Raw genomic sequence first — 26,970 nt, 5'->3', positions numbered from 1 at the left:
GTGTGCTCCTGGAATTATTTCTTGAATTCCATTTTCACTTGAACAAATTCATTTGAAATCCCCAACTAAGTGCAACTACGCTTGATAACTTTTTTGCCCTTGGGGAAAATATTTTCCATTTTGTAGAAACACTTTACCCTACACCCTCTTCAATGTTGTGTGTTCCAGCGTCATTGTACTTTAATCATTCATTTACTTCTGAGTGAGAGAGGAGCAAAGTTCCGACCATGTTTAATGTGTGAATAGGCTGACAAGGATTTGTGAAAACACATATATGTATATATATATATTACCTACTGGCGGTCGCCAGTAGGTAGTTATAGTTAGGACCACGTTTCCATAGGAAAACCTCAACATTCTATTTTGAATAACTTTGGCGCCGGTCGACGAATCCTCGCGAATTTCTCAAAATAGGTGGGGCGCTACGCTCCGCTCCTACCCTGAAAGTCTCGGGGGGATTCGTCAAGCGGGGGCTGAGATAAAAGGGGGGTCCCAAAACGCGTTTTTCCCATGCATTTTTCCATAGGACCTTTAGAACGAGCTACAGCCCGAACGGCTGAACAGAATTACTAGAAATTTGGCAGAGAGGTAGTCCCTAGGTCAAGGAAGTGCCTTTTGTAGGTTTGGTGTAAATCTGTTCAGTAGATTCTGAGAAAATAGCCTTTAAATCAATATATATATCTGAGCCCGCTTACGGTACGCTTACGGTACGCTTACCGTACGCTTACCGTAAGCTTACGGTGGCGTGCGCGAGCGCGATTCTGATTGGCTCTTAGATCTTAGTAAACATTCGAATCGGCCGAAACCAGGAAGCGGCGTCCGCCATTTTGTCTCTCGCACTGAGTGTTGTTTATCAAACATGATGGCCAAAAACATGTTACGGGGCTGTTTTGACAACTCCCTCCCACATAGTCATGTTGAGGGAGTCCCCAAACATCCCCCAAGAGCAAAAACGGTTTTATTTTTTTTTCGGCAATTTCGCGGGGTACGCTTACCGTACGCTTACCGTACGCTTACCGTAAGCTTACCGTACGCTTACGGTAAAAAAATAAAAATAAAAAAAACACTATCCACACTTACCCCACCCCCTGTGCTTTTGGTGGCCGCAGGCCACCAAATGTGCAGGGCTTATTAATAGAGAAAAAAAACGTAATTTTGGCAACATGAAATTATAAAATCGAAATAAAAAAAACACTATCCACATTGACCTCACCCCCTGTGCTTTTGGTGGCCGAAGGCCACCAAATGTACAGGGCTTATTAAAGTTGATAAAAACCGTGCACGGAACGAACTGCGTTAAGTGGGCGCGCACGCCACAAATGGCGTAAAGTAACTTAGCATTTAAAAAACCGTACAAATTCACAGAAAAAACCATAGGTTTCACACACGTTATAGTTAGGAAATAGCATTTAAAAAACCTTGCTAATTCACTGAAAAAACCATAGGTTTCACACATGTTATAGTTAGCTGGACATTTTACTGATAAAAAACCAATGAAATTCCCCCGTTATAGTTACTGTAGGCAACTATAACTCACGCGACCGTAATCCTCTGCTGATGACATATGTGTCTTTATGAAAAAAAAATATTTGTAATATATGTATAGCTAAAATTTAATGGAAGAAGATATGGGCAAATAAGTGTCTAAATACAGTATTAGCATCAGCAGAGGATTACGGTCGCGTGAGTTACAGTTGCCTACAGTAACTATAACGGGGGAATTTCATTGGTTTTTTATCAGTAAAATGTCCAGCTAACTATAACATGTGTGAAACCTATGGTTTTTTCAGTGAATATATATATATATATTCACTTGAAATTACCCCGCTATAGTTTAGTTCAGATAACTATAACTCGTGCGCCCGCAATCCACTGCTGATGACGTCACATATTACATCACTCATGACATGGTCAGTGGCATCACTGATGACATCACTGATGACATCATCCTTGTGATAGAGTGGCGGCCGCGCGAGTTATAGTTATCTGAACTAACTATAACGGGGTAATTTCATTGGCTTTTTACGAGTGAAATATCCACCTAACTATAACATGTGTGAAACCTATGGTTTTTTAAGTGAATTTGCAAGGTTTTTTAAATGCTAATTCCTAACTATAACGTGTGTGAAACCTATGGTTTTTTCAGTGAATTTGTACAGTTTTTTAAATGCTAAGTTATGTATGTATTTTTATTTTTTTTATATATTTATTTTACAATAAACTACGTATTAAAAAAAAAGTAATTTTTTTTTTTGGTTTTTCACCGCGCACCCCCGCGATTTAAAAAAAAAAAAATTACAATGTTTTTTTCTGCCTTCGGGGTCCTTCAGGGACCCCCTGACAAAGGCTAGGGGGTCTGGAACTCTCTACCCTGCCCCCTTTTCACGTTCGCCACCTTCCATTTTCACTCTCGCACTGAAAACAAACAAAATGGCGGCCGACACTTCCTGATTTCGACCGATTCGAATGTTGACTAACATGTAACCACCAATCAGAATTACGCTCGCGCACGTTAGGGTGCTCGCATGGTGCGCGCACGGTGTGCGGCTATAGATATGTATGTGCTTTTAACTGCAATTTTCTCAGGAACTACTGAACAGATTGACTCCATATATGCAAAAGGCACATCCCTGAGCTGAGGACTACCTCTCTGCCAAGTTTCAAGTAATTCTGTTGAGCCGTTCGGGCTGTACCTTGGACTAAAGGTCCCTATGGAAAATTGCATAGGGGCCCATTGCCCAGGAGGCCTGCAGATTAGGGTGCCACAGAGGATGGGGTTGGCCCGGATCTGGAAGTTGAGGTGTTCAATGGTCATTATTGGGTCATTAGAGTGCGTGGTCAGACAGAGTGTGCTTTTGTAGGTGATGGCAATGCCTCCTTCTGAATGGGCGGGGTGGTCCTTTGCGAGTCATCTAGTAGCCATCAGTGATGGCGATGGCGATGTCCCGTCTGGAGCAGAGGTTGGTCCTGGCAGGCGATGTGGCGTCCAGGGTTGATAGCGAGGAGGGTGCTGGTGTCGTAGCGGTGGAGTGTCAGAGAGGAAGGGGCCTTGGTGCTGAGCGCGGTCCAGGGGCAGACGGATGTAGACGGGCTTGCCAATGGCTTGGCTCTGGCATAGGAGACGTCCACTACAATGCAGGCATTACAACGCAACTACAACGCAGATGCCTTTACATCACATTCCATTCCAAAGCATTGTGAGGTTAGTAATGGTGTTTTTAAATATGAAATTTGGGGTGTGTTTTGGGGGTCAAAGATGAATTTCAGGGTTCAGAGTGTGTTTGGGGGTGCAAGGGTTAGTTTTAGGGTTGCACTCACTGAAGTGGGAATAGCAATTTTTTCATCTCCGCTATCCAGCGCTTTCCCTACTGGTGCAATATGCGTAGAATTAGAATGCATTGGAATGGAATGCAATGTAATGGTATACGTTGTAACATCATGTATACCATTGGCACACCAGTGGTACACCCGCTGAGCATGGGCACACAGCGCCAGCCATGGAGAAGTGCTGCGGGGGGGACTGGACAGTTGGGAGATGGGATAAGCCTTAAAGGACACTGGATGGGGCTGGGATACAAGGGTGTGTGTGTGAGCGGGTGTTGTAAATATTTAAATGAAATTCATCTTACCTTGAGGCCAGATCGCATGTCTTTGTTGCTCCTGCTCTCCTGAGTCTGCTTGAAAGAAGTGGGGTGATGCTCTTCCATCATTGCTGATGAGCCGCCACTGGCGGTGCATCACACCAGGTGCTAGGCCCCACCTTCTCCTTACCTGGACATTGATACCATGGCTCAATCAGCTGCACTCTCTCCAAATCTGTGACTCAGTCAGCAGGAGCTTCAGCCAGGTGGGATTTCACAAGCCTGGATACAGCAGTCGCCGCCAAGTCCACTAGGGAACCTCCCTGTACAGGTTATGCAGCCGGGCCTCCTTAGGCGTGAAGTTGCAGCGCTCCCGCCACACAAGTTCACCGCAGCTCAGGGGCCTCACTCTCCACAGCGTCCGGCAAGCACAAATTCATCCGGCCTGTGATGCAGAGAGCCGCCGCCCACCATTGGTAATCCCCTCAGCGGATCCGGTGTAGTGGTGGATCGTAGTATGTGATGCAGACCTCCACACGTTGGTGCACAGGAGCGCCTCTACCATTCACAACTACAAGGGGCTCAAGGCGGTCTTCTCAAACAGGTCAGCAACGTGTCTCCATGCGCCCTGCCAGACTTCACTACCAGGTAAGGGCGATCGCTGCACCTCAATGTCTACCGCCACGGCTCATCGACTCCACAGCACCTCTGCATCCCACTCCAGGCTCCAGACGCAGGACCAGCGAGGCATCCATGCTCCAGGCGCAGGACCAGCGAGGCATCCAAGCTCCAGACGCAGGACCAGCGAGGCCTCCGGGCCCCAGGGACTGTCTGTGCTTTCAAGGTTTTGGATCCCATGGTATAGCGAAGAGTGCTCAATGAGAAGTGATGCATCACTGGTGTTGTACTGTGATGCGTCTCTTTACATGGATGTAGCCCTGCATTTCCTCTTACCCTTGGACTCTGGCTGGTCATCCTGGATGTTGGGGGGCTTGAGGGGTGGTTGACCTGTGCTGCACTTGCCCTGGCTGCTCCATTCTCCATCCCATTGTTTTTTTTGCCTACTTTTCATTGGAGGTCGACTGATAGGCTATTTTTGGCTATAGTGGCTAAAAAACCTCACGTTGGGCTGACTAACGTGCGTTTTTTTTACCGCTAATGGGCCTTTTGTTAGTTTTCACCCGCTAACGCCGGAATTCCTATCGCCCTCACACTAAAGTTACTGGCAGTTTTTACAGCTGATCCCTGAAGCTATCGCCATGAAGCGATGTCTTGTACATAGGTCGCTAACAAGGCGATAGTTTTCAGTGGTACGCGGCGGTAAGAAAACTGCTGCTAACTAGCGTTAGCGATAGTTATCACCAGTCCTTGTACATATACCCCTTGGTTACTTATTTCGGGGTGATTACGTTATTTCTAAGTTCTGCTGTGTTCTTGACCTCGGGGAGTTAGACCTTCAGTGCTGGGGAACTTCGTCTGAAGTAACAACATGCTAGATAAATCACACTATTTTTATTATTATAATAATTATTCCAGCCATTAAATACTCACTTTCCTACTTAGAAGAGATGCAACCCTATGTAGACAAATCACTTTAGGAAATATACACCACATTTGTATCGCAAGTGATTTTCTGTAGGCTGCTGCAATAGCAATGTCTTTAAGTTGTAACAGTCTTGCGTCTAAACATCTGATAAATGTAGATCAGGGTTCATTGAAACGTATGCAGGTGTGAAGCCTGCAGCAGTCCTCATTTGTACTACTTGTGTGTACCACAACACTTCAGGACTCTGTGCAGTGGTTTTAAGAACGTCGCTTGTCATAAAGCTTGGTATATTCAGTCTAAAACATTTGTGAGAATTTGAGGCATAGGAATATAGGGAATAATATTTAAACAGAAGTGGTCACATTCTGCATTCGCAAGGGAATCTTGGTCATGAAATTCTGTAATATGTGGTTTATGGCTTCTACAAGTTGTTTTTAACAACTGATCTTGGCTTCTGCATCTTGCATTCTTTTTTTGCTCCCTTTATTTGCAAGGAGAGACATTTGTGTGTTCGTTTAAGACAGGGTTGTTCAACCCTGGTCCATAGGTCGGCCAATCTTTGCCACACATAACATCTCTAAATAGGACAGGGCTGTAGTTACTTAGAAAATCTGATGTGGAGCGGTGGCTCGTGGACCATTGTTTCGACAGTCCAAGTGTAAGACATTTAGGTCCAATTTAATGTTTTCCCTGTTATTTCTCACATTTCTAATTTCTTGCAGGGGTAAGAGAAGTGATAGCTGGTCTTGAGGGCTTCAGTTGCGGTTTTGCTTTAGATGAGGTTTTGCAGATGGTAAAGGCGGAGTTTTTCTCTTATCTCTCTTTAAGGAATCTTTTTTGCAATCTGTTGCCATTGTTTGTTTACAATACTGTCCCTTTCACACGCAAAGTTGTATACGTTTTTCACAGAAGTGTTTCAATTCCAAAATAAATATATCGATCAGAACCATGCTATCTAATTTGCTTTAAGTCAACTATACAAATACACATGACAAGCTCACTGGCTGACGTGTGGCCCAATATTAACTAGTGCACATTTCACCTTAAATATATATTTATTTCATATGGCAGCTTGATTAGCAGACCTGGGATAATAAAGGTGGCTAAAACTAGCGCCTTAAGCTCCAAATCTTGAAACAAATGAAAGACAATATCAGTGGTGGCTGGTGACTAAAGTGACGGAGCGTAAATGGCTGTCATGAATGCCATGTGATGAGTGAGCCCAATACATCAAATTCTGCAGGTCAAACAAATATTATTGCAGTAGGGATAGTAGTCAAATAAATGACCTTAACAAAACCAATAAGGTCAAAATATAAACATATATGAAAGAAACAAGCTGCACACATTTAAAGCAGTTTTATAAAGTTATTGTTGAAAAAAACCTTCAAAATGTATGCAGCATTTTTTGTCACATCTCGGTCACGGTGGAGTCCTACACAAACCTGCAGGAATTCACTGTTAAGTGAGACCTCCTGGCCATACACTTGCACCTATGCCAGAAGCTGATGATTCGAGACTGACTGGAACAAACACAGTGTAATATATCCAAGTTAATTACATATTGTTTCTGGCACAGTGGCTCCACAGCGCAGCCTGTCCATCATTGTTTCTGCCACTGTTACTGTTTATCAAGTTAAGATTCACAAGAAGCCACTCAGCATTGCTCTCACCCTGGCATTCTCAGGAGCTGCCCCTTCTCACTGCCCGATCCACATGGCTGTTCTGTCAGCCCCCACACTGCATGTTATTCAGTGCGGTTGTGGTTGTTTTCTGTCAGCCAGGCTCAGCGCAGCCTCGCCAATCCCAACACTTCCCTTTCAAATAGAGTATTAGACTTTCAATACAGTGTATGAGAGCGGCTTTGGGATTGGCTTGGGCAGGGCAACCCCCAGACCATCACAGACCAGGCTCTGTCCTCCAGGCTCTTTAAAAATGGAACCGGTTTAGAGGCCTTTAAAGTGCACTTGTCAGATTGGTCTCGCCCCACCTTGTGTCCAGCCCGACATGCCCTTCCATCTATAGGCATTACGAGAGGAGGATCACGCCTTCTCCAAGATGCAATTGTAAATCCAAAATTGCGGTGTGGCCTGCATGATGTTTTATACATATTTTCAATTGATTTAGGAGAATTAAAAATGGAGGAAAGCAGTGTAGCTAGAATGGCAGCACCTAGATGGAGGGTCAACACCCGTCTGCCCCTGTGGATGAACCGCCACTGGACAACAGCCTTCATTTTAGATGACCATGACATAGTTGGTAAAATCATGCATATATGTGTATGAGGCTCACCGTTCCATCACTGCTGTGTAATGAGATGTCCATATGGGAAAGAACTTTGATGTTCCCTGCTTGCGCCTTTATAGTTACACCCTTAGGAGCGTCCATGGTCAGTGTTCGAGTAGGAGACTCCAGCCTGAAAGAAAGAAGTGAAAGAAGTGAAAACATCTGCTGTATAAATAAGTTTAGGGGTGCATGTTGTACAACAAGCATTATGCCTATTGTGATTTTTGCATTTTAGTCATGTAATTCTATTGATTGTGCATTGACTCACAATGGGGAGCATGTTGTTTTAAATCTTCTCTAAACATGTCAGTGGGTTACTTTGACGTTCTATTATAATTTCGATTGTCTAAATATAGTGGCTAATTAGCATAAGGCCTAATAACGTCTATTTAATACATATTCATTTGCAAGGCTCACAATGTAAATTATGACACTTTAATTGTCCAAATTCGAGTTATTTTTACAAAAATTCAATTATTTAAATATCAGCTTTATTAACTTCATCAAATTCTGGTCATATATTAAATGCAACTTAAAACGAACAAATATTTAGGGAATGAAAGGGTTTGATGTCTGCAGAATTTACTTTAATCCCAGGGTTGGTGTAATCCCAAAAGTTGAGTTGATATCAAGGAGACTTAACATGGTCTGTCGTTGTGGAGTACCGGAAGGAAGCAAAAAGATCGTTGTAATTTGGTCATTTTTATTAGTAGTTTTCTAAAAAATGCAAGTAAGAACAGAAACAGCCGACACGTCTTTCGCTCAGTGGTCTGCTGGCCAAGGCTTCTTCAAGGCAGGAAAGTCATGGTAAATAGTTCATGTTTATCGTCAAGAAGGTCATGGCAGATAATTCCGGTAAAACATCAAAAAGTCCTAGGAAAGATCCAGCATCCCTCAGCAGTCAGACTGCATTATCTTTTGCTTGGCATCCTGCTGAGGGATTTTGCAATGTATGTTGAAAACCTCATAACCCAAAAAACATTTAAAAATGTATATTCTATATTCAGAAAATAAATTAATCTATTTACACTGTTGTAACACTGCTATATATGTGGCATACATTTAGAGGAAGATGTGACAAAAATAACAGAAAATATAAGACTGATGAAAAACGATTGTCAGATAGTGTTCCTAGCTTCTAAATCATATCTGTTGGAAGTGGGGGTCCTTATCGCTAACCGACGCCACCAAATGCTGGAGGCATGCGTCCCTGACCTCTCGCTTTAACGTTAGGCTAAGTAAGGACACCAATAATAAATAGCCCTGCTCACCCCCTTGGTAGCTTGGCACGAGCAGCCAGGCTGATCTCCAAGGCACGAGTGTTCAATATGTGCAACCACGCTCACAGTAACCCACATGTCACCACAAATAGACTCCACACAAGTTTTGATAAAATGAGTATAATCTTAATATAAGCAATTATACGATACGACCACACGATACAAAATCAACATATAAGAATGGGTAGTATTCTTTCCGGTGGTTTGGTAGGTTCTAATCCCAACCACCGCTTCTAACCAACAGTTAAGCTCACTTCTAACTGCTTCCCAAAAGGTTAGGCCAGTCGTATTGCAAGAATCACACATGTTGCAAAAGGAAACAAATACTGCAATGCGTAACGATATTCTGTTATACTGTGCAACAGAGAAACAATGCCATACGTAGCGCCACAGTCATGTACTTGGCAATTGAAGGAATAATGCAATGCGTATCACCACGAGCATGCCCTGTACCAGGAAGAAACAAAGCAATGCGTCACGCTACAATCCTGTACGGTGCAATGAAGAAATAATACACTGCGCCACGTTACAATCAGGTAATATGCAAGGGAACAATAACGCAGTGCGTAGTGCACCAAGCATGTAGTTCGTCAGGCACAAATGAGGTCAGGCGTCATACGACAGTTCGATAGTTTGTTAGCAGCAATAACGCAAAGTGTAATACAACAGTTTTACGTGCTGCTTTAACAGGGCCTCCGTTATGGATCAAATGATGACACAAAAGTACTGCTTCCCACCCCGGCCCCAGCACTGCCACTCTTTGGGGCAGCGCGTGCCGGGATCCGAGCCGAAGCAACGGCTCACGCAGCTGACTGACACAGGAGGCCGAGAGAGTGTCCTTCTGGGCCCGCACCCCACCCCAGGTGTTGATCCACGTTACCTGGGGGGGGGGGGGGGGGGCGCGACCCCACTCTCCTCCCTGACGTCAGCGACTTGGGCCTTGATCCAGAACTCCGTCACGGGCTGCGGCGGACTCGGGCAGGCGGCTCAGCTCTTCCGTGGCTAACGGTCCGGGCCGCTGCGGTTGACTCCGAGAGCTCAATGCCTTGGCCCTCCTTCCGGCGGTCTCAGTTCACACCGAGATCCGCCTTCAGCACTGTGGAGACTTTACTTCCAATTCGGTGCACCCCCTACTCAGGCACTCCTCACCAGCGCCTGCAGTTGCACTTCAACATGCACACCGCGCGTCCGAGACTCGCCTCTTCTCTGGTATTTACGATGATCCAGCGCTCTTCACCAATGCTCCACTTGCACCTCAACACGCACCCTGTGCATTCGAGCCTCTCCTCTTCTCCTGGTGCACACGATGTCCAGGCGCTTTTCACCAACGCCCTGGCTGCAACATGACACTCACTCCACGTGTCCGAGTCTCACCTCTTCTCCCGGTGCACACGATGTCCAGGCACTCCTGACCAACGCCCTGGCTGCACCACGACACGCACCCAGCACGTCTGAGTCTCGCTTTTTCCTTTGGTGCACACAAGGCCCCGGCGCTCTTCACAAATGCCCAGGCTGCACCACGACACGCACATGCGCGTCTGATCCCCTCCTCTCCGTTCACACCACGACCAGGCGCTCCTCTCCAACGCCTTGGCCTGTACTTCGACACGCACCCTGCGCGTCCAAGACTGAGCTTACTCCTGCGTGCCCACGATCACATGGCACAACTTCTGAGAGTCTCAAGCTGCAGAAGCACGCACACACCGTGTTGCTTGGGCCGTCTCCGGAAACTTTTATGGTCCTGTATTTCCAAACAGGGAGCCAGCTCACCTTGGGCCCTTGGGGGTTTCAAGACACAGCACAAAGCACAGTCTTCTTCGAGCAGGTGGACCCAGCGCCTCCAAGCACAGTCCCAACAGCCTCTCCCTTAGTTAGAACAGAAAACTGCAGACCAGCCCCAGATCACTAAGCAAGGATTGGTTTGTCCACAGCAGGCACTTCAGTTGCTCCCTCTTTAGCAGAGGTTTCTCTTGACCACAGAATGGGTCCAAGCCTTTACAGTGTCAATCCATATCTGTTTCATTCCCACTTTCAGGGGTTTCAAATCTCCTAGTTATACCCCTTAATGTCTTTGAAGTTCGTATGTGCTCAGGGGTCCCTGACCCCTCACTAAATCAGTTCTGGGTGTCTCCCTCCCAGTGTCACCTCTCTCCCTTTGATACTGGGGGTCTGGATCCTTAATCACTCAGCAGGAGATGGGTCAATTGGTTTATAGCACCAGCTCAGGCCTTTTCACCTCCCGGGCTTCTCCTCCCACTACTCTGCAGATGCAGGGCAGCCTGGTGCCATCTCAACCCCTCCCTGGGTCAAGACCTCTTCCAGCTCCTCTCACCTTTCATATCCAGACAGTCAATCCACATTCAGCAGAGACACACAGAAATGCTCAGAGCACAAAACTCAGCCATTTTCTAAAAGAGTGGTTTATGAACACACAGTGACAAAACCACCTTCACAGAAAGATGTGTTATTACACTGTGAGTTCACACATACTAAACTTCACCGGAAACTAGGCTAACAAACACAACACCCAGCCTCCCCCATTCTGTCCTATAGGCAGGATGGCCTTTCAGCAGTGAACAACGATATGGAGAGTTTTCCACTGTCAGAACATAGCACACACCTTAGTATATGTTCTGCCTTTTACCTACACTGCACCATGCCTAGGTGTTGCCTGGGACCTACAACAGGGGTAACCAAGGTGTATGTAAAAGGGAAAGTCAGGCCTGACAAGTAGTCGCAAGTTTCAGGACAACATGCTAACTTAGCATTCTGTGCGCAGGCCCTACACTGAAGGCCTGAGTTTCCTTCTCTGCGCGCCCTTGCATTACTAGCCCTTGCACACACAGTGCACATAACTAGGGAATTTTACTAGTAAAGCAAACATACCAATCATGGCCAACCAATCACCATTACATTTTAAACAGGTAACTCTGGTACTTTGTCACTGATCAGCAGTGGCAAAGTACCCACAGCAACCAAATTGGCTATTCTATGTCAGGAAAACGGTCCAGGGGGAAAGCAAAGAGTTTAGGGAACTTCAGCCAAAAAGGCCAAGTCCTACATTACCCTTAGAAACTCATAGCACTAAGGCATTCCATAACTCACAGAAAATTTGTAAAAGTACCAATATATAATTGTCAAATGGTATGTTTTAGAATTTCTTTACTAAACATAAGGGAATTATTATATCAGCACAATCAAATATATTGGTGGCATGCTGAAAGAGATACAAAATATAAATTTTGTGAACACTCACAAGGTAATAACTTTGATAGAGTGACCTTGGAACTCCATGTGACTGGCACATAGATTTTTCTTTTTTTCTTTTACAAGTCATTGTTTTCAGGAGTGTTAGGGTAGAATATTTAATTTAAACTACCCAAGATTGCAACTAACAGAGAGTGCTAACAAAACTCCTGATTTATATTTACTATGTTAATCTGAAGCTCTACATGTAGTTGTAATTGGTGCAGATAGTGCAGTATTGTGCACCAATCTGTCCTTGACTAAAGGAGAAGTGTTGGAAGTGGCGTGATGTAGGGAAATATTTTTTGGGGAGAAGGGGACTACATTTTAAAGAAAGCAATTTTTAAATGTGTAATTTTCTCTACTCTGACTCTAAATGTGTACACTGTATGTGAATCTGCTTAAGCACATCTATGACTACATTACTGGCTAACACATCTATCTTGCACTTAACCATGCATGACACAACACGCACATGGTTACTATGTTCCTGAGGCTACTGCATGTAAATAACTCAAGAGACAAATTATGTTCATGAGCAGGAGTAAAACAGAAGCACCCAAAGCTACCATATATTCATCAATTACAAGTCAGATGTCTTACCATAAATGTTTTAAGGACTTACCGTAGCTGCTTTGAAGGGTCACCCATAACAAGAGGTGTCTCAACAGAGTGTTCAAAAAGTGCACCTTCAGGCCCTGAAAGGCAATACAAACCACATAATAAATTAAAATAAATGCATTCATAACAATCCGAAATCTCAAAGCAATCACAGGCATGCCAACTATACAAGACCACACCAGATCCAGAAACCCCAGTCAACTATCAGACCCCGGTCCTTAATAAAGGATGATGATTCATACCTATATCTACTCACAACCCATTCACGTTTTCAAAAGAATTCCAGGAGACAATAAGGAAGTTGAAATCTCATGACTGTTTCCAAGACAAACGAAGAGAACCATAATTTCTCTTCTCCACTAGTCTCAATAGGACATTTACCTAGTTTCAGCCTTGAGCATTGAACAACAGGTCAAGGGAATAATTGTCAACAGCAACATAGAAAATTAAAGAACTTATCCAGAGTGGAGAAACTTGCAATCATAGGATTGCAAGAGTAGTCCAATATTGCCATAATACTGGCTGATAAGGGAAGAGCCATTGTCATCCATACCATTAATGACTGTTGCCAAGAAGCATTACAACTTCTAAATGACAAGAGTACCTACTGAACACTCGGGAAAGACCCCAAAACAGAATTAATGACCACTGTCAAAAAATATTGTACAAGAGACAACGAGCATCCATTGGATCAATAAACAGAAGAGTAGTTCCTTATCAACACCACTCCACATATACCAGCCTTTTGCATTGTGCCCAAAATACATAACCCCCAGCACCCACCATCAAGGAGGCGAATTGTTTCAGACATTGATTTTGTGCTACAGTGTCTTTCCAATTTTGCTGGTTTCCTTTTACGAGGCAGTGTCATTCAGCAATCAGCTTAGTGAAAAGAAACATCAGACATCTTCCAGATACTACAAGGAATACATTTTGACAGCAACAACCAAATCTTGGTGATTCTTGATACTGAGTGCCTGCACACTAACATTTCCCAGGAGCTAACCTTGGTAGCAGCATGCAGATTGCTCCAAACCCAAGAATGGTTTTAGGATAAAATGCAATATTTTCTCTTACAAGGCACAGAATTGGCATTCACCAGGACCTATTTTCAATCTGAAGATATTCTCTATCTACAAATCTTAGGGCCTTGAAGGGAGCAAATTTTACTCCACACCTGCCCATATCTATGTGAGGATATTTGAGAACACCATATATACCATTCCAACCCCTAAAGACAAATGCTGATGATCTGTAAGAGATAATTAGATTAGGTGCTCTACATACGGAAAGGGTTCAATCAAGTCAGAAGCATATTTGGCATGAATCAATCAGCGTCACCTACATCTAAACTTTACATAGACAGCAAGCATGATCTTGCCCAATTATATAGATGTAGACAGTCAAGTGAAAGATTTTAATCTAACAATAGCAGCAAATAAAAACCATACTGAGAAAAACTTGCTCTTGCACTACACATCCCGTCATCCTAGAACATTTTGGCCCTGATTTTGAGTTTTGAGGTTGAGATGCTCCGTCACAGACGTGACCGATATACTGTATGCCGTATTACAAGTTCCATTGGATATAATAGAATTGTAATTTGGGGGACGGGATATTTGGCACCGTATTAGCACACAATATCAAATGTTTGGACAGTGACATATTGAAATGTCCATGACCTCTGTACGTATGGTGATGTGCAGATCAAGATAGCATATCCACTCATTTGCTTTGTGGTAATATAATAGAAATGTAATTTGGTGGACGGGATATCCGTCACGTTTGTGAGGATGTAGCCCTGTCCGCCTTCCTTGTAATCAGGCCCTAAGTGACAACTTACCCATGGGACAGTTCTTCCGATACCGTTGCAAATGTACTAACACAGTAACTTACATTAACCAAACTGGGACCTCGACATACAGATATTATAAAGGCATTCCCAAATAACTGGTACGATGGTGTTAAAGATTTTTCTGTGTTTATATTGCTATACATTATTAATAATGCGCAGAATGCACTTTTCAGTAAACGTGTACACACTCATATAGTACTATTGCATTTGGAACAAATTCACTGTGATGTGTAAAAGTGCATTTTTGTGATCCTTCTTAACAAGACCTCAATTTAGTTACAAACGCCACCTTGTCCAAAATGGTAATCACCATTGTCACTCATGTCTTTTCGATGCATTTCTGAATGTCATTGTTGTTTCTGCAGCATATATTCAAGCAGATTATTATTATTTGTGCACTTCCAGTGATGCTGTTCCTGCTGACTTTGATGAACTTTCCCGGCTCAGTTATGAAACTGCAACTGTTTCTTCAAAGTCTTTCCACTAGATCACTGTACCCAATTCATTCATAGGGCATACTGTTTTTCTTGCATTCAGTGTTTTATAGCATCTCCAGATGACATTAGCATGGAAGGGGCAGAATCATTATTCATGTGTTGATATAGTGCTTAGATGTTAAGGCAATATGATGTTTAAACTTATTCTGTTCTGATTTGCTGATGAAATTATGCTTTTGCTCACACCACCATTATTGCAGTTCTGTTTGGTTAATTTTTTGTTTGATCTGTTTTATTGGTTTTTAAGAAAGATTATACATATAATCAACATTACCGGATGACAAAAAAGTGTTGCAGTAAACTATTACAACTTGTACTTGACATTGCAATTAGTGGTCAACAGATATCTTGTGAGCAAGCGTGTGTCATCTTTACATATTGGCTCTGCATTGGAGGACTCACATAGGGCAGTCCGACGTCTGCCCGTGAATATATGACACTATAAATTACATATGAGCTGTTTACCCAAATGTTCATATGTATGGTTCGGGTACTCTAGTGAAATTATGCAGTTATGTTGTGTCTTCAATAGCTACAGGTCAGTTAACTGCATCATAACAAAACAAGCAGAACAACTGAAATGTAAGTGGGAACTAGTTGTGGGGATTTATATCAGCACCTGGTTTGTTACGCTAAGCAGTTTTAATCATCCAACTGCAACGCCTTTAGCCTACTTATAATTATACCATGTGTGGTGAGTGGTAGGCGCACCAGACTGGGCACTATATGTACGTAAATTGCTGTTGCGACCGAATTTCGGAGTGCGTTTCATCAGGGTTGTCTATGGTGTCCTCCAAAGCTACCACCACTTGAAGCGCCGTCTGATCGTGTTCCAACGTATTGAGATCAGGTATTTGCGTAACCCCAGAATATCTTCCCTATATAGTGCAGTTCCCTCTGCTTTAGTCCAGTTCAGCAGGGACCGAGAACAAGCCTGTTGGGTCGGGGGATCCTCAGCTTTCCAGCACCTCGTGAGTGCAGTTCTGTTGGTTTCATATGCAAACAGCTATAAAAATCCTACATTTTTGCGGGTGAGTCAGAAGACATTCCTGTTCTATTACGGATTCTGTCTATTTCTTTTCAGATTTTTTGGCCCACTTGAGACTTAGATTAATTTCTGATTTTGCATATTTCTGTATTACCCCATCATTGAGAGGCTTCATGGCATTAACTCTGCAGTACTGACTTTTGTATTTTGAAATACAACCATTTAACTTTCTATTGATCTAGGGCTCAGTTACATAGTTGTAGGCTCATTTACTAAACTGAATGTATTCTGATATTTTTATGTACTTGGGAATACCCTAAGGCAGAGACACATTGCCTCATAAAATTGAGGTTTATCACCTTCTGTGATCCAGACAAAGTTGGCATTCTGATTCAGATGACATTTTGAGTGTCTAAAACTCACCATAATTACAGGAATCGAAGCCCACCGGCTCTCCCATGTGTACTGACTCCAGTCAAGTTTGGAATGCCTGTGCTTGAATCAAACTTACCGTAATAACCCAGAAAGAAACATATCTGTTTTGAAAGTACGACAAATGCATACCTACTTTAATTAAGTGTAACTTGCAATATTGATTGGATTTTTGTCGTTTTGGTCTAATGTTAATTAGAGAAAGAGTATCTATTTTTCCACATTGGTGTGGAGTCTTTTTTGTGGTATTTTCACTGTGTTACTGTATTTTACATACTGCACTAACACTTTACGCATTGCCCCTTTGAAAAGCCCGCCCACTCTGCGCCACTACCAGAGGGTGAGCACAGCTCATCTTATGTGTGTAACCTACTTGCCCTGACTAGAGTGGTGGGATCTGCCTGGCTTAAATGTATACCCTAGCCAACCAGAAACCACATTTCTAACACATACATACAGGCATTTACAGAAACAAAGCAACACCATTCTTTTTTTTTTTGTTAAATGATTAACCTCTGCAGGCCTGGTCCAGAGGTTTCCTGCACAGGCTGCCTTATTTGTGTGGCAGTTCAGGGCCAGATTCGAGGCCAATTACTCTGTAAAAGGAATGGGACCTGCTATTTGTGTTTGAGTGGTGATTGCTGGAAAGCTGTGGCTAACAATTTGATGCACCACCTCTTTATCAGAATGCTGTGCATTAGCACACTAAACATTACAAACTGTGTATGCCATAATGGCCAGGTATGGGCAATCAGTCCTTCAGATATGGGTAGTTTGGATTTATTTACATTCTCTCCCAGTGGGTGGTCTACCAGAGACAATGCTGCACATCTTTAGACCCTCCAATCGGAACGGGACTATGAGCAGTATCCGCTCCTCCACTATGGTGGAGGAGCGTCACTCCCCCCCAAAAACGTCAGGAAAGGGGAAAAAAACAGCACTCGTTTTATTTCTCGTATCCTGTCATCTTCGGGGAGCCTGTAGGTGACAACACTGAGGAGAGTAGTGTGTGCACTCCTGTCGCTACACATGACTGTTTGGCCATCTGTCTCAGGCCGACCAAACCATCATGCGCAGTGAACCTCTCTCCAACCCCAGCTTCATTGTTGAGGATGGAGACAGCAGGCACAGTCTCCCTGTCTGTCCTGTGTCCTGGAGCGCTAATCGAGAGCACTCAGGCCAATCCGGAGGCTGGTCTCATGCGAGAGCAGCGTCAGGATTGGCCGGAGGGCAGGCTGGGAGCCTGTGTCTGAAAAAGAGGAAGGAGCAGAGGAGCGCAGCGCGGAACACGGCCAGCTGAAGGTACCTTTTTTTAAAAATCATGATTTTTTATATACCCCCTCCCTTCTCGACCGCTATGGCCCCCTTCCGCCCCGCCGCCCTGCCACTCGTAGCAAATACCAGCCGCATCTGAATATGAGGTGAGTCTGTGCACGAACACCCTCCTGCGTGAGCCTCTGCTGAATAGCGTTGCTTTCTCCATTTCTTTTAATAAATTGTCCCTATAAAACAAACCAAAAAGATTACTTGAAATCCTTCTAACATAGAATGGATAGACTACTAAGTGGGCCTGACGACTAGAATTGGAGGGCACTATTGTTGGACCATCTGCTATCGAGGAAGGAAGGGAGGGGGTGGAGGCCATGAGTTGAACAAAATCGCAATTGCTGTGAATAACACATTGAAACTGTAACATCATGTTTGGGAGCTGGGATGGGCTGACTCTGTAACCCCTTTAGGGGCCATATCACCTTCAACTAGGCTGAGAAAGATTTAATTTGTTCTTCATAGTTTTGCTTATTTCATTTTCTTTATTTGTGCGTGCCATTCAACAGCTGAATACTGCGAAATACCAACTCTCATCACTAGATCAAGAGCGATGACACCTAATTGAACCGCTGTATGTCCTTGTTTGAACCTCTATGACATTGATAAGCATTAACGTAACATTAATTTGTTCATAAGACTGTGTAATATGTGGAATGCCATGATATGAAAACCAATAAACACAAACTTAAAACAAGCATTTACAATGCAACGGTCTCTCCTTTTGCATAAGTTGGAGCTATTGGTATTGTAAAAGACAAACTTTTTTATTTATGGGTTGGTTTTGAAAACAGATAAATAAATGGCATAGTCATTTACAATGCCAATAGCTTTAGCTCTCGCAAAGGCGAGACCTATTGCATCTATACACACACACACACCGAGCCCCACACACACAATCCTATGGTGAATATGTAGTGTTGGAAGGGGTCCACAGTGGGCACAGCGGTGGGGAAACGAGTGGAACAGATGGCAAAAGGGGCACAAAAGGGAAAAAAACGAGTGGCGCAGAAGGGCAAAGAAAAACGAGAGGAACAGAGGGCAGAAAGGCACAAAAAAAGCGAGGAAAAACGAGTGGCACAGAGGGCAGAAAGGCACAAAAACGAGTGGCACAGAGGGCAGAAGGGCACAAAAGAAGAGAGGAGCAGAGGGCAGAAAGGCACAAAAAAACGAGAGGGGCAGAAAGGAACAAAAAAGAGGGAAAACGAGTGGAACAGAGGACAGAAAGGCACAAAAAAAAGGGAAAAACGAGTGGCACAGAGGGAGAAAGGCACAAAAACGAGTGGCACAGAGTGCAGAAGGGCACAAAAACGAGAGGAGCAGAGGGAAGAAAGGGACAAAAAGAGAGGGAAAACGAGTGGAACAGAGGACAGAAATCACAAAAAAAAAAGAGGGAAAAACGAGTGGCACAGAGGGCAGAAAGGCACAAAAACGAGTGGCACAGAGGGCAGAAGGGCACAAAAGAGCCACACACCGACCCCCACACACACAATCCTTTGGTGAATATGTAGTGTTGGAAGGGGTCCACAGGGGACACAGCGGTGGGGAAACGAGTGGGACAGAGGGCAAAAGGGGCACAAAAGGGGAAAAAACGAGTGGCGCAGAAGGGCACAGAAAAACGAGAGGAACAGAGGGCAGAAAGGCACAAAAAACGAGGAAAAACGAGTGGCACAGAGGGCAGAAGGGCACAAAAAAACGAGTGGAACAGAGGGCACAAATAACGAGAGGAGCAGAGGGCAGAAAGGCACAACAAAAAGAGGGAAACGAGTGGAACAGAGGACAGAAAGGCACAAAAAAAGAGTTGAAAACAAGTGGCACAGAGGGCAGAAAGGCAAAAAACGAGTGGCACAGAGGACAGAAGGGCACAAAAGACGAGAGGAGCAGAGGGCAGAAAGGCACAAAAAAACGAGTGGAACAGAGGGCAGAAGGGCACAAAAACGAGAGGGGCAGAAAGGAACAAAAAAAGAGGGAAAACGAGTGGAACAGTGATCAGAACGGCACAAAAAAAAGGGAAAAACGAGTGGCACAGAGGGCAGAAAGGCACAAAAACGAGTGGCACAGAGGGCAGAAGGGCACAAAAACGAGAGGAGCAGAGGGCAGAAAGGAACAAAAAGAGAGGGAAAACGAGTGGAACAGAGGACAGAAATGCACACAAAAAAAGAGGGAAAAACGAGTGGCACAGAGGGCAGAAAGGCACAAAAACGAGTGGCACAGAGGGCAGAAGGGCACACAAGAGCCACACACCGACCCACACACACACAATCCTTTGGTGAATATGTAGTGTTGGAAGGGGTCCACAGCGGCGGGGAAACCAGTGGGACAGAGGGCAAAAGGGGCACAAAAGGGGGAAAAACGAGGGGAACAAAAAAAACGAGAGGAACAGAGGGCAGAAAGGCACAAAACACGAGGGAAAAACGAGCGGCACAGAAGGTCACAAAAAAACGAGTGGAACAGAGGGCAGAAAAAACGAGAGGAGCAGAGGGCAGAAATGCACAAAATAAGAGGGAACCTAGTGGAACAGAGGACAGAAAGGCACAAAACAAGAGAGAAACGAGTGGAACAGAGGACAGAAAGGCACAAAAACGAGTGGCGCAGAAGGACACAAAAGACGAGAGGGGCAGAAAGGAAATAACCTGCCTCGGTGACGAATCTAGCTGGGCATGCGGGGGATGGTCCTCTCGTTCTCCGGATGAAGCTGAAGCGCCAGTTACAGGACATGCAGCCGGACCCCTACTCCGCGGCCCTGTAGAAAACAGCGCGTGCAAGAGATGCCATGAGCGAAAGACTCGCCACGGCGTGCGCGCAACACTCACCCAGTCTGTCTGTGATTGGCTGCCCATGTAGCACGTGACCAGGGGGGAGTCACGCGCTTTCCGGGAACCCGCCAGGTAGGACAACAAAACAAACCCAAGGAAAGAAGCATGGAGGGTCCGGGGCAGCGGAAGCAGCAGCGGAGGGGGTGAAGAGCATCACCGGAGGGCAGACCAACAGCAAGTGAGTGCAAGGGAAACAGGAAATGATATTTTGGGAGGGTGAAAGGGACCTGCCGCTAACGAGACTATTGTTGCCGGGAGACAGACCTGGGCACGAGCAGATTCTGGTCTGGGCACACTGTGAAGCTCGTTCACGGACCAGAATCGGCTCGTGCCCAAGTCTGTCTCCCTTGAGAGGCATCACGGCAACAATAGTTTCTCGTTGGCGACAGCGCTTCGCGCTGCAACGCCAGCGAGACCTAAAAAGGAAGCGGGCTTGAATTGCAAACGTTTTTTTTTCCTGTGGGAAGTCAGAATTACACTCTAAATAAGTTTGAGATTGTGCAGGCAAAACTATAACCTGACTCCTCACATTAGCATGTTCGGTGTTCTTTTCAGAGAATCAGAGTTGTCATTTATAAGAGCCGAATAGCTGCAAAGTGTTCAGTGACACCTAAAAGGCTTTCAAAGGGGTCTATCCTCCCACTGCCATCACACCAGAATGAATCAGGCGTATATGAAGCAGGTAGTTTGAAAACAATGCATAGATCACCCCAGGGCGTGTGAAGGAATGGTGAACTTTGCAGGGGGGACTTTGCACAGGGAATTTAATGTGAAGAAAAAAATATATATTTTTCAGAAAATAGCAGCTCATCTAAAATGATGCTACAAAGACACTCATGAGTCTTCATTTGTAACCATGTTCTACCTACTAAACTCTGCAATATTGTAAGACATTGACTTACATTCTCCTCAATATCCACTAGCTTTCCTGTCTCATCTGTGTTGCTTCACACTCTTCTAGTTTGCCTGAAAACATTGCTTCTTTATAATGAATGTCTTCAACGATCGCCCATTTATGCTAGAATATTATATGTCAAGCAAAAGTGCCCAAGATCTTCTAATTCTAAACTTTGATTAGAATAGATATGGCTGCTCTTGAGGGCTGCAGACAGAGCCCATATTTCAGTGTACTGAATGAATTACATGTGAACCAAGATGCATTGTTCTGTCCCGTATAGAAATAAAATTGTATTTGGAGAAATGTGTTCCGTCCATGCAGTGACGGCACCTTGTACAAGACTGTTTCTATGGCATTTCCATTAACATTTGTCAGTTTTCATTTCAGAGCAGAAGATACACACTCCTACTAAGTTTCTGAAAACATGGGTTGGAGTGGACTGAAATGATTTATAAAATATTCAACTGTGATGTCTTAAGAAACGAGGCACTCTTGTGTGAAATACAATGCAATCAGTCATCCACAGACAAGTGGGTCTTTAGAAGGATTGAGACGACATTTAGTTTCATCAGAAAGTGTCTGCTATGTTGACAGTTTTAACTGGTGCAGGTTTCATTGAGAGAAACACATTTTTACCTGCTCTGTAGGCTTTACATGAGCTCCTGCAAATTTTGTTTGCAGGACTCGCTGCCTCCCTTGAACCAATTTCCTTTTTAGGTCTTTTGATTTTACAAAAATTATATGTGCAATATACTGATGCGTAGGGACTGTCAGTCAGCAGTCTTCCTTAAATGGCCTGTTATTGTGTCATTCATAGTTCTACGAGGCAATGGGGCAGCCTACTTCAGCCATTGGATGACTAAACCTGAGCGATGGCATTCTGCCCTTTCATAAGGACAACAAATATGTTTGTAAGCCATTGATTGTTTTTTTAGCTTGACTGGGTCCAGCAGTTTCCCAAATCATAAAGTTACAAACAGCACAACAACTTGTACTGGACAGGTTTCCCTTGTGACACAGTAGCGGACTCCTGTCAGCGGTCCCTCCTCCTCGGACAGCAACAGGAGCAGGGAGTACCTTGAGCAGGGAGAAGAGGCTATCTTTCTTGGGAGGGACCAATCATTTGTTTAGCAGAATCACTAGAGAATGAAAGGAGAAGAACAGCTGTTTCATGTCTATAGCCTTTGTAGTGAGATAGCCAGAATCTCCAAGTGTGAAAATGAGCCCTTCTCAAGCAAAAGGCTCCATCTGTGTCTGGGTGAACCACAAAAGTCACTAAATTAACCTGTGCTTAACTCTCGGGTAGTTTGGCCCAAAGCAGTCAGGCTTAACTTACAGGCAATGTGTTAAGTGTTTATGCAGCACTTAACTGTTAAACCTGGCATCCTAGGTGTGATTCCCTTGACTTTTTGCCTTCTTACCACCTGTTTTGCTGACTTCGTTTTTGCTGGCTTTAGGAATCTGGGCACTTTACTACTGCTAAAAAGTGCTAAAGTGCATGTGCTGTTAACTTAACACATGGTAACATCGGTTTAGCCACAATTGGCATATTTGATTTACATATAAGTCCCTAGTAAAGTGCAGTACATGTGCCCAGGGCCTGTAAACAAAATACTTCTAGTGGGCCTGCAGCACTGATTGTGCCACCCACTCAAGTAGCTCTTTAAACATGCCTCAGGCCCGCCAATGCAGAGCCTGTATGTGCAGTTTTAAACTGCCATGCCGACTTGGCAAGTACATCTTCTTACAAAAAGAACAGATGATGGACGGAATGCTGAACAAATCAAACATTCACCCCGTCACAGATCTGGGTTAAATCCATAGTTTCTTGGCACGCCACACCATTCCAGTTTAGACCCAGCCATATGCAAATCAGTCTTGATCCTGCTCTTCCTTGCAGGAGGCCTTATACCCAATTTAGGGTACTATCCACCACACCTTTTCTCATCCTTAGGGCTCTTAGGCATCTGATTGCCCTCATACTAATGTATCCTCCCTATCCAGTTCCCCCTCAAATCTATGAATAAATGTATTTTAAAGTGAGTATGCAAAGGCCATAATGACCGAATACTAAACATGTCTTAACTCGTCGGAAGTAAGGGGTAATGCAGGAAACAAGAAAAAGAGTGTATAGAACACAAGATTCAAGGACGTTTGTGAGGAGATGTTAAGCTAAAAAATTATAAACTGCGGAATTAGGTGACCTAGGGGCATATGTATGAAGCCCATTTCCCGTTCGCAAACGGGCTGATTCTCAGAATCGGCCCGCTTGCGAACGGGAAAAAGCCTTTTGGGATGTATCATCCCAAAAGGCCCTCGTAAAATAGGGAATCACAAAATTTGCGATTCCTTATTTTGCAAAAGCATTTAAGGAATCGCAAATTGCGATTCCTTAAATGCGATGTAAAAAAAAAAAGTTGTGCGATTTCTCCTTAAGAAATCGCAAATTACCACCAACTTCAAGTTGGTGGTAATTTGCGATCTTTGCAAAAATGAACTTTTTTACATTTTTCAAAGTGCCATGTGGCGCACATACATGCCTTGAGGGCATGTATGTGTGCCACATGCGCACACATGCACATTTTAGGGGTGCAACAGGGTGTCCTTTTGACACCCTGGCACCCTTGAAATTGCATTCTCAATTCGCGATTCTCTAATTGAGAATCGCAAATTGAGAATGTCTTCCCATTCATTCCTATGGGCCTCTAGGACCATAGGAATGAATGGTGAGGTATTCCTTAATTGCGAATTGCAATTTGCGATTCGCAATTAAGGAATATGAAGGATTCGCAAAATTATTTGCAAATCCTACATACATAGTGTTTTGCGATTCTCAAATAGCGATTCTCTAAAATTTGCTATTTGAGAATCGCAAATGTATCCTTTGATACATATGCCCCCTGGTTTATTCAATCCCAGTTTCCCCTTATTTCAAACTGTATAATCCTGTACAAGCAGTACATTTCTCTGTGTCTGAGGTGGCCCAAAACAAATTATGTTAACAGGACATACCCCTACAGTTGAATTGTTTGGGGAGCCGCACCCCATGATGAGCTGCATTCTAATGTTAGAAGTTGGTTGATGGCTAAATGACTCCCACTGAGCTGTGGCTTTATCTGTGCTGGTTTTGACTAGTTCATGCATAAGCACATTTTCCCATGACCCTGTGAAGTGTTCATTTAGACAAACATTCCTCCACTCACACACCACAGAAGAAAGGCAGCCACTAACAGACACTTAGACCTGATAGATGCATAATGTCTTGTTGCAGAAACTTTTCTGATTTTAAGACTCAATTGTTTACCAGGCAGAAAAGGATTATCTGTTGTTTACTTTGCCATTACATAAGCATCTCACAGGTATAGCTTAGATTATCTTTCTATGATGATAAGGGTAGAAAAGTGGAAATACTAATGGCCCTCCCCCCCTGTTAAGTTTTTTGGATGTGCCTGAAGGCAGCAAGGAAGAACAGAAGAATACATATACTTTATGCTTGATCAGGGCAAACTGAAAATGTGCATGTTTAGAGTCCTCAATGTACGTGTTCATATTTCCCAGCTGACTTTTCTATATGCATTTTTGTTCTCTTTAAGAACCGGCATGCCAAACTTAAAAGTAATCGTTTTTTTGCTGGAGATTGGTACAGAATGGTCCTAAATGCCCACAGACTTGAGTCATACTACTCAGCTAAAAAAAGAGCTTATGATAATTGTAGAATATAATCATTTATCCCCAGGCTTCTGCAGACCTGAGTTCATGACATTGTGTGAGGTTGGTTTTGTCTCCAAATGTAAATGTGTGTAGACTAAGAAAAATAATGTGAGATGTTAATGCTAATTTACCTAAAATAAAGTAAAATTCTCTTTCTCTAATTCACATTGTGCATAACCCACTAAGTTATCTTACTGCATTAAAACCAGAGCCACAGTTATTTATTTGGTTCTGCTGCTGAAGAGTTTTCTTTGCATAATTATGGATTTACCACATAATCATTTGCTGCATAATCTGAAGATTTTAACAAAAATATGTTCCTAGCTCAAACGGATCAAGAGTTACCAACAATATGGCGACACGTTGCTGCGCACTGGAGCCATTCCCGAAGGTTGGATAGTCATCTTTCAGTTGCTTATTGCTGGATTTGTGTGTTAAATTGCTATTAATAAGTTGGACTCTTTTTCCAGACAGTTTTACCAACTGTATAAATGACAAAATAATGAAGTAATACTACCACGAAATATGGCACATTAAGCTGCATAATTTGCCTTTTTCGTGCTGCATAATTTTTAAACCGTGCAAAATAATTTTGTTCTGCTCTACTCCATAATTCCAGTAGCCCTGATTAAAACATGTAACGGTTGCAGCAGATACTCAACCTCCTGAGCACTGCCACTTGGTTTAGGCCTCATGTATTCTGCGGCAAAACCACAAGCAACTTTCACATGCTCTTTTTCACACTACAAGCAGAAATACCAACGCTTGCATAATATAATGGCTGAAAAATGATATTTCAGATGTGTGCTAACTCCTACCACTCTAATACAAGCTTCTCCATAACCCTACCCAGCCCCCCCTTTCAAACCTCCCATACATCTCATCACACCTTTTTATTTGGTGCTTTCGGACAGTCACAGAGAGTACTTCAGAATATGATGTGTGCTTTTCTTTCTAGCTACATTCCCTCAGCAGGCTGACTGGACAGGGAAATGAAGCCCTCGGTCTTGGCTTGGAGCCATGACCCCAGGAGTCCAGCAACACACTGGAGCGCAGTCTTGAAAGCGACCTCCTGCTCCAGGACAATAGTGTTTTGGAGGAGAGATGAGCGAAGGGAGGTCTGTCCCTCGGGGGTATTGGGAGAATAGGCACAGTCTAGATGACTGGGCTTGCATTGGGCTGCGTCCGGTAAAGAATGTAGCCCAAGGGTATAAAATGTTGCCATTTTGGACTGCCACCAACAATTTTAGGTTTGGTATACATGGTGGCATCTCCCCCCCATTGTTTCCTAGTTAGTACAATTTTGGGACTTGACCTGGGGTCAGGTGGTCGCCACCCCGAGTCCCATCCATGGGTTAGGTGAGCGCAAGAGGCCACACTTAAACACGTGATGTGGCCTCGCCCAAGCAAGGAGCAAGTGGCAGGGTGGTGGTGCAGTGGGACATGAGTCGCATTAAAGTTGGGGGTGGGGGAGAATCTTCATCCTTACCTCCGAACTTCCAGTTAATAAGCCTATGCGAGGCTAGTAGCAGAAGCAAGCTTTAACCGGGAGCAGGCAGGAGGGGAAGGTGCGGGAGGGTCTCGTTCGTGCCACCTTGGTGATGACAGGAGGCTTGGCCTCGGGTGTAGGGCCATATGGGCAAGTTGTGGGTATTGACTTGCCTCTTTCAGCGTATTTTTGAGGGGCACATGATGACTTTCTCCTCTGTGGTGTTCCGCAACATGAGAGCTTTGAGGACTTATCCTCTGGCTTCATGGAGAGGGATGGCGAAATTGGTGGATACTCCCACCCCTGTTCCTTCAAGGACAGGAGGAAGGAGGGTCTGCCTTTGGAGGGAGGGGACAAGACTTGGGCAGGGCTTGGGGAGTGGGGGAGAGCTATGCAGG

The 26,970-nt window shown here is 44.1% G+C and overlaps 1 protein-coding gene across 5 annotated transcripts in view; it reads right to left on the bottom strand.

The window, feature by feature from the left end:
• The window catches only part of SGCG (sarcoglycan gamma), a 967,353-nt gene that overhangs the window by 14,589 nt on the left and 925,794 nt on the right, over positions 1–26,970 (bottom strand). For all 5 annotated transcript variants that reach the window (XM_085621587.1, XM_085621590.1, XM_085621588.1 and 2 more), the window contains 2 exons: positions 12,565–12,637; positions 7,420–7,543 (listed from right to left, as the gene is read on the bottom strand). In XM_085621587.1, coding sequence (XP_085477713.1) covers positions 7,420–7,543; positions 12,565–12,637 — 197 coding nt within the window. The remainder of the gene's footprint in view (positions 1–7,419; positions 7,544–12,564; positions 12,638–26,970) is intronic.

The sequence above is a fragment of the Triturus cristatus genome, chromosome 8 (genome assembly GCF_964204655.1).
Source record: "Triturus cristatus chromosome 8, aTriCri1.1, whole genome shotgun sequence".
Classification (NCBI taxonomy): domain Eukaryota; kingdom Metazoa; phylum Chordata; class Amphibia; order Caudata; family Salamandridae; genus Triturus; species Triturus cristatus.
Note: the sequence above shows the minus strand (reverse complement) of the source record. Positions and strands in the feature narration are given on the sequence as shown.